The 13759-nt window shown below is 38.4% G+C and overlaps 1 protein-coding gene across 1 annotated transcript; it reads right to left on the bottom strand.

Annotated features, from left to right (window-relative positions):
- Positions 1-1041: 1041 nt before the first annotated feature.
- Positions 1042-4459, bottom strand: LOC149192111 (uncharacterized). Its single transcript, XM_089406311.1, has 2 exons — positions 2110-4459; positions 1042-1949 (listed from the first exon to the last, which is right to left on the bottom strand). The coding sequence occupies exons 1-2, from the start codon at positions 3908-3910 to the stop codon at positions 1309-1311; spliced, it is 2442 nt and encodes an 813-aa protein (XP_089262437.1). The 5' UTR covers positions 3911-4459; the 3' UTR covers positions 1042-1308.
- Between the last annotated feature and the right edge of the window lie 9300 nt (positions 4460-13759).

Genomic DNA, 13759 nt, shown 5'->3' with positions numbered 1-13759 from the left:
CACAACAACATAAGCTGAAAATAAATTTTGTGAGAATGCAAAGTTTGGAAAGCAAATTACACTTTATATATACAACAAAATGAAGTTACAATATAGTCCTTCAAGATTATCACAAGCTAGGACTCTCCAATGCATCCAAACCCTAGCTCGAGCATCCACCTTCAATATAAAACCCTATCCAGCAATCATGGCCTAGCAAGGCATCACACCAAGCTACTTGTAGAGACTACAAGGGCTCAACAATAGGCTAACATCAGCACCAAAAAGTCCACCTTTGATCTTTCTCCAAGCTTGCCTTGCACAAGGTTCACAAGCAAGTGCTCCAAGTCTCCTCTAGGGTTTCTTTGCCACAAACCGTAGGTCCTTCTGACATAATGACATCAACCATAGTATTTCATGTGTTGTTCAAGTTTTGCCTCTCAGAAGCCCTAACACTTTCCTCTCTTGCATCAACATAAGTTAAGTCACATGATTCGGGTTTGGCAACAATTAGGTTCAATTCTAATTTGAAATTACCATCGAGGTACGCATGAGGTTTTCCATGAGGTTCGTGTGTATATATATATATATATCTATATATATCTATAGTAACTTTAAAATCCCCTTGAGGCTTTGACACAATCTTTAGAGTTAGACTACAATGGTTATTGATCCATGGAAACAAATCTCGTGGCCCATGGCATAGGGTACAAGCTTCAATTTGAGCTATGGGCCGTGGCAATCCCTTGGACGCTAGTGATAGTGATTGCCGTACAATTGCAGGATCCAACAAAAGGAGTCTTCATGGTTCATGGGCCATTGACCTAGCAAGTATATGGTTTGTTATGTAGTGGTAGTGGAGGGTCAAATTTAAATGGAGCAGAGTCAAGACTATGGTTGGCATTGAGCGACTGCATGATTAAGGGTTTTGGTTCGCAGGGTTGACAGTTGGCAACAATGGAGAGAGGGTTGATGACATCAATGTTTTACAACTCGGACTCGGATTCGGACTCGGTAATGACTCGGCCGGCTCGATTTCAATGACTCGGTCGTTGTAAAAAATACATTAAATATTTATTTTTTTATAAAAAAACATAATTTTAAATATTTTAAACATAATTTTAAAGATTTTCATTCAAGTTTCCAAACACACAACATTATAATATACATGGAAGACAACATATGATCAAAGTAGGCTCATGAACCAATCCATTATATCAAAATGGTACGGTGGTACCCAATGGCAATAGTAAATACATAGTCAACTGTAGTCTGTCATACATGATCAAAGACTCAAGAGTCAAAACAAAATACAAATAACCAAGGAGGCTAGTAGCTACTGCCAGAGGAGCCAAGATCATCTCGACCAATCTCTGGATCATCATCATCAGAGTCAGACAAGGGGCCCCATGGCTCCTCCTCATCATCATCGTCTCCAACTGCAACTGTAGAAGTGGTGCCAGTACCACTAGGCTGTGCAGCAGATGCAAGCTGAGATAGAGTACAAATGCGGCTGCGCTTCTGTCGTGGCTGAGCAGAGGAAGCACCTACAACTGGAGTCATACTAGCTGGCTGTGAGACTGAGGCTGGTGGATTGGGATCTGCATTCAACTGAACACGCTGCAGTGGATCTCCAACATCAATTTCATCAAGATCCTCATCAGGATCAAACTCTGGTAGACGACTCTCCACTACCCAATCTGATGTTGGATCAATGTCTTCCAACACAATGGGATCTGAATCAGGTCTTTTGTTCAGCAATTGGTTCCGTCTGAGCCGAAGGTTGTATTGGACAAAAACTAGATCATTCAACCGTTTTTGCTCCAAACGGTTTCTCTTCTTTGTGTGAATCCTCTCAAAGACAGACCAATTGCGCTCACACCCAGATGCACTGCAAGTTTGACTCAAAATACGAATTGCAAACCTTTGCAATTCAGGGCACTGGCCACCAAAGGCCTCCCACCATTGTGCTGCAAAAAACATAGGAGTGTAATGAATTATGAGTTAGATGAAGGCTGAAGCTCAACAAAATTACAAATTATATCTAACTTTCAAATTATAAATGATTTAACAAACTTTAATAAAAAAAGTAAAACCATTAAGAAATTGAAAATTGAAATTTTTGTTTACCTGGCTCATCTGCTTCTCTTGCAATCTTTGCTAGGTTCTTCCCAAAGGTACCTGTTGCATTGCTGAAGGATGTGACCTGCTGATGTATCAGCAGCTGATCAGACTCCGATGGGACCATGCGCTCAATGCAATCAACCAGTCCATCTCTGACCTCCCCCCTCAAAGCTCTTGACTCCTTAGCTTTATAATGATACCGTGGGTTCAAAAAATACCCAGCTGCATGTATAGGGCGATGGAGTTGATTGTTCCATCTTTCATCAATGATTGCCCAAATGGGCCCATACTTTGCCACTCTATCCTTGTATGCTGTCTTTATTTGCTCCTTTGCTTGATCCATAGCCTCATAAATGAAGCCCATAGCCAACCTTTCCCCATCCACCAACCGCAACACCTTAACTAGTGGCTCAGCAACCTTCACAATCTCTGCTGCCTTTCTCCAAAAAGTTTCCTCATGGACTTTCCTTTTCAATTCTCTGCCTTCTGGTTTGTTAGACCAACTGCTTTGATTCCAATCATCACTGGAAAACATTTTTTGCAAGTTTCTATGTTGGGAAAGCATAGATTGCAATGTCAAAAAATGTGTAGCAAATCTAGTGATGGCAGGCCTAATAATATCCTTGCCTCCAGTGTGTTTCCTCATGAGACTCAAAACCAGTGTATGATTGTAGATAAATTTTGTTATGCTTTTGGCATTATCTACAGTGTTTCTGACCCAATCTAATTTTCCAATATCCTCAAGCATGAGGTCTATGCAATGTGCAGCGCATGGGGTCCAAAAGATGGTCTTGTGTTTTTCCTCTAACAGTCTACCAGCAAGAACATAGTTAGAGGCATTGTCTGTGATGATTTGAACAACATTAGCCACCCCCACATCCTGAATAACCTCATCCAATAGCTGAAACAACAAGTGGCCATCTTTTACCTTATCAGATGCATCAACTGATTTTAAAAACATGGTTCCCTGTGGGCAGAAGACAAGAAAGTTTATGATGGTACGGTTTCTTTGATCAGTCCATCCATCTGACATGATGGTACACCCTGTTCTTGCCCATGATTCCTTGAAATCTTGCAAATACTCATTAATTGATGTAATTTCTTTCTGCAAACGAAACCCCCTTAGCTCTTGCATAGTAGGGCCTTTGAAGCCTTTTCCAGCAGCATGTATGGCCTCAAACATAGGCTCATAATATGGTGAACGAGCAGCATTAAAGGGGATATCAGCATCATACCACCATCTAGCTATGTAGTCACAAGCAGTCTCCCTCAATTCTTTCTTCCAATGGTCATCTAAAGTGGGCTGAGCAAGACCTTTACTAACTTCAGGACCATGTGCATCTGATGGAGAGGAGCCTGAGTGAGTGAAAAAACTTTTGATAGTCCCATCACCCTTCATTCTACCCTTTCCCTTATCTTGAACAGAAGCAAAAGAGGGAGGAACATAACGGAAAGGGTTTGATGCATCAGTTTGAGGGATAGAGGAAGAACCCTCAAACTCATAGTGGGGGTTGGCAGCCATCATTCTTTGTATCTCCCTCTTCCTCCCAATTTCAGCCTGTATCTCTTTTTGCCTAGTCTTTTCTGCATTAAATTTTTCAAAGCTTTCCAACAAATTCTTTCTAATCTCCCCAATTTCATTAGATTTACATGCAGTAATATTGCCTTTAATCCCTGCCAAGTGTTGTTTCAGCCTATTAATCCCCCCAGGACCTGACTTAATTTTCCTATGGCAAAACTTGCAACACATCTCATCATCAACCATTTCAACATATGCCCAAGCAGGATCTTTTGCTCTAGGTGCCATTTTTTGACTAGGAAAACAATCTGAAAATGAAAAAAAAAAATAAAAATTGATTCAATGTTCATTTATTTGACTAAAAACACTCTCTAAGCTATCTTGATATGCACCTAAAATTTACTAAGTAAAAACAGATTTATAGAGGTGGAAAAAAATACCTCCAGGCACAAACTGCCTCCTCAAGCTTGCTCCAAAAATCAGCTCCTCAATGCTGCTCCAAATGGCTGCCCAAGAAGCTCCTCACTCCAGCTACAATGCTCCTCCAAGACTCCTCACTGCTGCTCCAAAACAAGCTCAAGAACTGCTCACTAACTCTCAAAGAAGACTCTCACTCAAATGCATAAGACTGCTGTGAGTGAAATGAGAGCATTTGGCTGTCTTAAATAGAGTTTGGGAGGGGGAAATGGACCCCAAAAGCATTAAACAAATCACAATAAACCTTTCAGCTCCACAAACCCTAACTAACTTTATAAAAAATCAGCAAAAAATCGATTTTTTTTTGGTAATACGCTGCCCCAGCCGGTTATGAGTGAAACGGCCGAGTCAATACGGACCCGGCCGGGTTGACCGGGTCAGCTATGACTCGGCCGGGTCATTGGATGACCCGGCCGAGTCATAGCTGACCCGGTCAACCGAGCCGGGTCAAGGGCCGGGTCACATGTTTTGGCAATGAAACGGAACGAAACGGCCGTTTCCGTTTCGGTTCGGCCGTTTCGTAAAACTATGGATGACATGAACAATGGAGGTGGGTCTGTTTAGTCAAGAGTGATTAAAAAAAGTGCGTAGAGGATTCTACATTAATGGCTCTATGGTTAACATAATCTTTTTATAAATTCTAAAAATGAAAAAAAACCAATAAGAAACCCAAATTTACCTTTAGATTCAAATTTCACTTAAGGTTCACCCTACAAACTTGAATTTGACTTGAGGTTTTGCCATGAGGTTCGACAAAATTAATTTAACCTGAGAAACTTTTTTAGGTTTGCTAGATTTTGAAATTCAAGGTTGAAGTTCACCGTACCTTGTGATTAATACATAAGTACAAAGACTCAAGATATATTCTCCAAGAAGATAGAATTATTTAATGAACTCTCTTTTATCATTCTTCTTGTCTGTGATAGGGCTTGCATCGCATAAACCCTAGGTCTTCTTCTCTTGCATCACACAAGCACCAATAATTGTACAACCAAACAATGTTACAATGGAATATCAAGAGTACATCAACGAAGCTCCAAGTCTTCTTCAAGATAAGCATCACTTCAAGCTCCAATACTTGTTGACTCATAGCATTCTGTGTTCTTGCCCTCGGGTTTACATCACACGAACCTTAGGTATTCTTCTTTTGCATCACAGAGGTGTTAAAATGTAAGCTCATCACTAGCACTATCATTTATCTCCATGTATTTTGAATTTTCCAGGGTTTACATCTCAAACCCTAGGTCTTGCTTCCTACAAGACTTCTCCAAGACAAATATAAAGATAGAAAAATGAGTGCATCAATATTAAGTAATGCCAAAGGCTCTCTCTAGCCTTTAGATAGAATAGGTGAGGGAGGCTAGCTTAAAACGTGGGCTATATTCACAAAAGTAACCCTAGACCTAAGTCAACAAGACAAGTCCACATGGAACATTCTACGATTAAAAAATAACAAGTATCACGCTAGGGTTTTACACCATCTCAAGGTGGTGTGCTCTCCAACAATGATGCCCCCTTTAGGCCCAATGCCCCCCTCCAAGATCTTGCACTATCGAATAAGATGTTAGCCTAACAATCCCTCTTACAGGGGGTTTGTTCTTGAAGTTCTTCATGCAAGGTGCTCCTCTTGTTGTGTGCCACATGTCCTCTTGGTGCCCAATTACTTGCTCCAATTCTTCTTCTCAACTTGTGTTCGGGTCCACAACCAACCACCATGATGTGTGCTCCTTAACCTAGGCATCCTCAAGTCAAGTATCCAAGCTCCAAGGTGTATGTGACATGGCCCCATGCTCTCAGGGCTAAGTGTCATACTCCAAGCTTCTAGCGTTCATCGTCCTAGGTAGGTACATAATCCTAATTAAGCAACTGACCCCCTCGTTGGTTAGTGATCATGCCACATAGGATAACAACCTCCTATGTAAGTGCACTATGCCAGTGCTCTATTCAAGACCAATCATCCACTAAAGTTGAGCCATCCATATGTCCATAAAGCATCACCAAGGTTCTCTGGGACCTAGCGGTCTACTAGCTAGGTGAAGACACTTTTGGAGTAGCCCCAAAATCTAACAAAGAGGATCCTCAAAGGATATGAGAGTATAAGGACCACATTCTAGACAAACAATCAATCCATTTAGCTTCTTCCCTTGTGAGGCCCCGTCTTTGCTAAGGATTTCTTTGAATGCATATGTTGCATGTATCACCTCATACAATCGCTATGGCTAAAAAAATCCAAGTTGGTTGATCATAATACCAAATATGATCCCACCAAATGGGCTATGGAGGGTTGTTATTTAATTTGTATGTTTCATCAAGTAGAGTGCAATTTTGAAGCACATGGATTCCTAGCCAATTATAATGTGGAAGTCCATATTGATGAGAGGAGAGACTATGCTTTCCACTCCCATGTGCCATAATCCCACAAATCCCAAGAACAAAATAGTCCCTTTCAATCCAACCTTTTAGGAAGAAATCCCTTGAGGTGAGAAATAAGCAAGTTACGTCCCTTCTAGGGCTAGCCTGAGTGACTAGCAATATCAATGCCTCTTATATGAATGCTTTTCCCAGCTTCTTAGATCCTTTTGAGAGTGGGAGAACCTCCAATCTTAAGGTCATTTAGTATAAATATCACATCAAATTTGAAATGACACTTGAATCCCACTTGTGTCTTTTGTGGAGGATTTTATATCTGATCGATAGTTTCCACAACTCATCACCAAACATACTAAACAATCAATTTATTCCAAGATTGATTCCAATTAGTCCTGACCCTACTCCTACTTGAGCAAGTTGCAAACACTCCAAGGTACCTTGTGAATGGATTTATCAATATCAAACATAGACCATAAAATTCCTCTCAGAAATTGAGCCAAGCGGGCAAGCTATGTAGACACGACTGGCCTAGAGGGTTGTCCTAGTGACTATGAGTTTGCTAGCAAATGGAATATCCCTGTATTTCCAACTTTGGACTTTGCACTACAAATTTTGAATTCATCAGCAAGGCATATGTTGACTTGAAAAGAGATTTCAAGATATCTCACAATGTCTAGATTCCTCGTTGCTGCCATGGATGAACCAACCAATTCAGTGTATCCTCTATCCCAATTAGCTAAAATTTATATTTATGATCACTAACAATCACCCTTGCCATCGAGCAAAACTTGTCTACACATTCAACATCCTCATCAACAAAATTGTGAAAAAGTTCTATCGAGAATTTTTTTCTCTCATGGTTGAGACAATAGGGATGTGGTTTGACTTAGTACACTGAGAGACTACAACATTACACCCACTAGGATTTAATAGAGTTATCTCTTCTTTTGGATTATAGATCCTGCCTGATCTAGCTTGATCTTTATCCATAGTTCTCTTATTGCACCAAGTAAACCAACCCCCAAAATCTACAGGTGCTTGTGCCTCTTGTTCACATCAACGATTTGAAATTTGGCTTTATATCTTGACTGGGAACCTTTTTCTATCTCCCTTGCATTCTACCATATTGATGTTTCCTGAGAGAACCTATTCAACAGCTGGTAGTAAATTGGTAATTCAATCCCTAAATTGGTTTGACTTAGTACACTGAGAGACTACAACATTATGCACACTAGGATTTAATAGAGTTATCTCATCTTTTGGATCATAAATCCTGCCCGATCTAGCTTGAACTCTATCCATAGTTGTCTTGTTTGACCAAGTAAACCAACCCCCAAAATCCACAGGTGCTTGTGCCTCTTGTTCACATCAAAGAGTTGAAATTTGGCTTTACATCTTGACTGGGAGCCTTTTCTGTCTCCCTTGCATTCTACCATATGGAAGTTCCCTAAGAGAACCTATTCAACAGCTGGTAGTAAATTGGTAATTCGATCCCACAACCAACTACGATATCCTTCACTCTTCCAGCAAGTGCAGTTACAAGTTATTGCCTTTTACTGTATGATGGCTTTTATTTGCTATAAATTGTGGACTGTTTTGGGAGAAATGATTCAAAAAGGTACCATGTTCAGTTTCTCAATCACATCTGCTGAAAATTTTGAGTGTATATTGAATTCCCCACCTTAGTATTTCACACAAACTACATTGTAGATGCTGCAATGGTGTAGTTATGTCAGCTTTCAATTGCATCAAAAGTTGATTTTTAGTGGAATTATGTATCACGATTCACAGCTCATTTGTTTCTACAACAGTATGGAAAGGTTATATGTTTTGTCTGAACATCTGGCGAGTCTGTTTCTTCTATGCTTATATTGTTTTTGTTTTGTCTTTGATGCAGAAGTCATCGCCATAAGCCAGGCTGTTTATGTGCAGTCTGTGTTGCAATGCGGCGAAAACATGCACGCGAAGGAAAGATTCAACCAGCTACCACACAAAGTGCACAGGCCGATGATAATGTATCAGAAATATTGAATGAACAGGTAAGTCTTGTTTGATTTGTGTTTAGTGCATTTATACTGCAGCTGGCTATGTAGAATCTTTGATCAAAATACCTCTTGTGCTCTACATGCTATCCCTTTGGTGGTGAAGAAAGATCGCAAGCTGGGTTTCCTCTAATATAAAAAGCACCAATTACTGTAATTTCATCCATCATCATGTGATGCATGTTTAGATCTATATAGAATGTTTTGTAAGAATGGTGTATATTGCTTGGGTGGAAAGTATATTTATAATCTATGATCACCCGTTGAAAATAATTACCCAGAACATTCAACCAACCCTCTTTTGTTCGTGGGAGAAGATATTAATCAAGAAACTGAGAACCAAGGACATCATTGTAAAATCTCAAGAATAAGCTTACATTAAAGTGTAAAATCATTGGTAACACAGTAATTGTGTTTTTTGATTTTGAATAGATAAACTGGACAATTTTTGTTCCCTCCGGAGTCTATAGAAGTGATCAAAATTCTCTTGTCAATTGTTCTCCACAAACAATTGTTTTCCATTATTTTACCTGCAAATGATATGGATGCAACCTCTTTGAAATCTATGATTTTTGCTTAGAAATTACTTGTGTAGAAGTAGTGTATCCAATGGTATTTCTATATTGGCCTGGTCACATATACTTTTACAGGAGCAACTCAAATTATAGCACAATTGCTATCTTGATTATGACAAGCATTTGTTGGCCACTTGCATTCAGTTCTCATGTTACAACTGATGAATTAAGAAAAATCACATCCATTCTTCTTGTGACAGGAACCAAATGAGTTTACTGTTTACCCCTGGATTATGATGGTTGTTTGAGAACCAATATATTCTTATATCCTGTTAGGTATTTGGTCCTTTAACATTTTTGTCAATACGGATTAAGATTTTGAGGATGTTTCTTTAACTAAGTGCACCTTTGCAAAGATGCTTCATCTCTCTGTTCCCCATGACTTCAAGCTTTTATAATGAGCACACTTGAAACTCTTGTGTCGAGTCGAGGGTGGCAGAAATTGTGAAAATTTGAGGTAGTCATTTCAAGATTTTTCTCAATTAGATAGGATCATCGTATTGGTTTGCAATTTTTTGGGTGAAGAGGATTACAATCTTTGAGTTTTCATGCAAAGTTCACAGATGTAGTGGAGCATATGATAGTAATCACATCTTATGGTCTAATGGACCAGATTGTTGAGCTAGCTGCATTTGCCAGTGCCAGTTTTTCACTTAGTTGCTTGCTGTGTATGAGATATTGCACTGATAGTGATTTTGCAAACTACCAAACAATTTTTGAAAGATTCAGAAGTCTGCTTAAATTTGTGTTATTATTTTTTGGATGTGCTTTTCTCACACTGTTATGCTTGTTATATTATATACATAACTGAGAGAAACATCAATTGAATGTTCGCAAGGGGTTGCTTTTCATTATTAGAATAAAATTTAATGCATAGGTGTTTGCTATATACATGACTTAGAGAGAAACATCAATTGAATGGACACTGAATCCAATTGTTTGAACACAACTAAACATTAACAGATTCTTGGTTCATAAATTGAACATTAAAGCATAAATTAAGGGAAACTTATATTTGTCGGGTATTAGTTTCAGGGGGAGTGTTGATTAATATCGTATGTTGCAGAGGGTGAGTGTTAGATTTTATCCACACAAAATTAATGCAGATAGCAATTTGTTAGGTCTGTAAAGTTTGGTGATATCCCATGATTTTGTATTGTGGCTTTGCTAAACCTCTTGCTTGTTAGCACATAGATTCTCAAGTTCTGATCCTATAAATAGGGGACATCTTTTGTAATTTTTTCAAGTAAAATATGAGAATCATACAACATATTTTGATTTTGGTCTTGGGTTATTGTGTTTCTTTCGTCCCAATTTCAGACAATGTTAGGATTCACCACATTAAGATTTTATGTTATAAATTGTGACTTATGTCAGAGTGGCCATAGGATAAATGACAAATCTTGGCAAACTTGAGTGCCTTTGGCCTTATCATTGCAAGGCCTCTCCATTGGTGAAAGGCTTCACTTTATCATTTTGTGGTGGAAATCTTGCTAAGCTATTTCTGCTTGTGCTAGTTTTGAGGGGGTTTGTTGTTTCTTTAATTCTTCTGTTAGAATTTCATTTCCTGACAATAGATCTGCACTTAGAGAAATTAAACCCTTGTAATGCCCCTTTTCGAGAACAGAAGACCAACTAACTAATTTAATTAATTAATGTCATCTCTAAGGTGATATTGAGTAATTAAATAAGTGATTATTATGTGACTTAAAATTAATTAAGGAATAAACCTTAGAAAAAGTCACTTTATTGAAAGAAAGAAAAGAACCCATGGTTTTTGGAAGACCCATGGTATTTTGAAGACAGGATCATTTTAGAACATGAAGATTTGGATTATTGTGAGTTGGATTTGGGAGCTCTAGTAGCTTACTGTGTGAGGGGAAAATACTTGTATAGTTCCTAGATTTGGTGTTGAAAGATATACCCTAGCTAGTGGCGATTAGTTTTGGTGGTGAAAGATTCCACCCTAACTAGTCAAGAGGAAGAACCATTTCAGGTTTTTTAGTAGTGCTCATCAGGAGAAAGGAGGAGGCCGTGTTTTGTCATAGTGCATCACTGGAGGCTGAATTTATGAAGACTGAATTAGATTGAGGCAGTTGATGGGGTTTGAAGATTGCGTGGAATTCATAAGGAACCAACAAAATTTTTGGTACCAGGTTTTTCCTGGGAATTATTATTGTAATGCCCTCAAGATTATTTAATAAATAAACTGGGATTTTGCCTTATTTTCTGAATTGGTAATTTAAAGGCTGGAAATTTTATGTCTCTAGAAAAATTTATGGTGTATTTTCATTGAATAAATTGTCTACAAATTATATCATAATTTAAAAGAGAATATTTCCAACGAATTTTATTTTTTATTTGCAATTTAATTTGCAGAGGGTTTATGAGAAAAATTCTTGAAGGAATTTGTCAGAAATAGTGTTGAAATTATAAAGGGGTATATTATAGCGGTATTAGAGCCAGGTTATCCTGCTAGCCTGAGGGTTTGAAGATTAATATTGTTGGAGATAGAAATTTTGGGAGGGTTGAAAAAAAATAAAATAAAATTCTTGAAGGAATTTGTCAAAAATAGTGTTGAAATTTAAAGGGGGATATTACTGTGGTACGAGCGCCAAGTTATCCTACCACCCAAAAGGCTTTTAATGTCATTGGAGCTAGAAATTTTGGGAGGGCTGGAAAAAAGCAAAAAAAAAAGCTATCCAATTTGTGTTCTTGCATGTTGAAGGTGCAAGGGGTAAAATTGTTATGCCAGAAGGCTGATCGCCTATCTTGCTACTAAGAATCATTTTTCGACCGACCGCATTAAGAAAACCCTATATCGAGCCGTGATTTCTCTCAAAGGCCGAAAATCACGAGGGTTTTTTTGTAGTGGTTGAGGGTGGATCGAACTGCCAAACTCCCAAGGATTGAAAGATGAATTCGTGGATTATTTTTGCTGAAGACGGGGACAATATTTGAAGATGATTTTTGTGCTAATTTCTACAATTTGAGAGAGCTGAAATCAAGGGTTTCCTCTGGAGTGAAGTCATCCTAACTACCAAAGCCAAATATACCCTGTGGTCGAGTTCTCTTGAGAATTGAAGGCTGAATTTGTGGGTTATTTTTGCTGGAGTCGAGGACATTATTTGAAGATAAATTTGCTTTCTAATTGAGGCCGAATTTGCCCAAGTCGAGTGGGAAGGGCCAAATTAGTTGAAATTCTTGTGCATGGGGGTTAGAAACGAGGATGAATTTGTTGTTTAATTGAGGCTGAGTTTGCCCAAGTTGAGTGGCTGTAAATTGCTCATTTGGGAGGGGCCTGATTTATTAAAGAAAAGGGGGAGTTGAAATTCTTGTGCGTGGGGGTCATAAATGACCCAAAATTATTAGAGCGTGAAGCCATTTTGAGAAAGCCGAGCTTTGAACCCATAAAATTGGTTTGACAAAGTCGAATTTGTAAATAAGGGCATCTGGAGACAAAGTCAGACTTTTCTGGGTTGCAATGTATAACCAAAACCCTTAGTAGCAAAGTCAAATTGTCACCATATTGCGGCAAACAATTTTTTGAAGGATATTGCTAGGTTTAGTTTCAAAGTTTCATGCTGAATACCCTAGTTCATGAAGGGCACAATCGGGCTGAAATTACCAGTGCGGGAAGGCAGTTCGGGGAGTTGAATTTTGGCCAAAAACTCTTGTTCATGAAGGGCATAATCAGGTTGAATTTACTAGTGCTGAAGATCAAAATTGCTAAGGGTTTATCTCTAGCTATTGGGAAAGGCCTCCTCATACTTCACAGATTAGATTAAACCCTAGCGTTGAAGCTGAGCCACATTTGGTAAATTAATCAATTTCAAGAAATAATCAATTCTGCAAATTCTCATGCATTTTGGGAGTCCATCAATCATGTTCTACCTCAATATTGATGAAAATTTCCTCCAATTATTCCATTAATGAAATATTGCCAGAATTGCAACAGTTCATCAAACTTTCTTGGTTGCAAATTTTTATTTCGCTATATGATATTGTGAGTTTTGTAGTATTTTGGAAATAAAAATTCCATGCCCTAAAATTTTGAAGCAAATTCTTGATATTAGAATATAAGCAGAGCATGCTAATTAGCACATTGGGAAGATGGAGTAGCTTTTTATTGTAGGAGACAAACTGGGCCAAGAGTCTCCATGGAAAGACACCCTCCTTAGCTCATTGGAAGAGGTAGCAAAATGTTTACAAAAGGTGAATCAGACACCTTCCCAGTTAATGCAAGTAGCTATGATTCCAATGGTGACTCACTTGAGCGAGCAAAGGCTTCTGAAACATGAAGGTAAGGAAGTAAGATTTATTGTTGCACATTGTTTAAGTGTGTTGAATTTTGTAACTATGGTTGGTCTTCATAACTATTATTATAGTCATTGATATATTTTATAAACTATGTTCTTCATGCTATTTGTCAAAAGAAAAATTCCAAGACATGTTCTTCATGTCTTTGTCAAAAGAAGAAAATTGAATTTATTGGCTACTAAGAAGCCAGGTCAGCCCTCATCCTAGTCAAGTCGGCCTTGTCATGGAGACACCCATTCGAATAACTAGGAGTTTATATAAAGACACTTATCCTCCATCATTCACACACCAATTTGGATCTTCTATTCAAGTAAGTTCAAACCTCCTGAGGCAGAAAGAAAGATAGATGAGTT

The sequence above is a fragment of the Pinus tabuliformis genome, chromosome 2_2, assembly GCF_031772625.1.
Source record: "Pinus tabuliformis cultivar Carrire ecotype Pingquan chromosome 2_2, CPIR1, whole genome shotgun sequence".
In the NCBI taxonomy this organism is placed as follows: Eukaryota; Viridiplantae; Streptophyta; class Pinopsida; order Pinales; family Pinaceae; genus Pinus; species Pinus tabuliformis.
The sequence above is the reverse complement of the archived record's forward strand: the minus strand, read 5'-3'. Positions and strand labels throughout refer to the sequence as shown.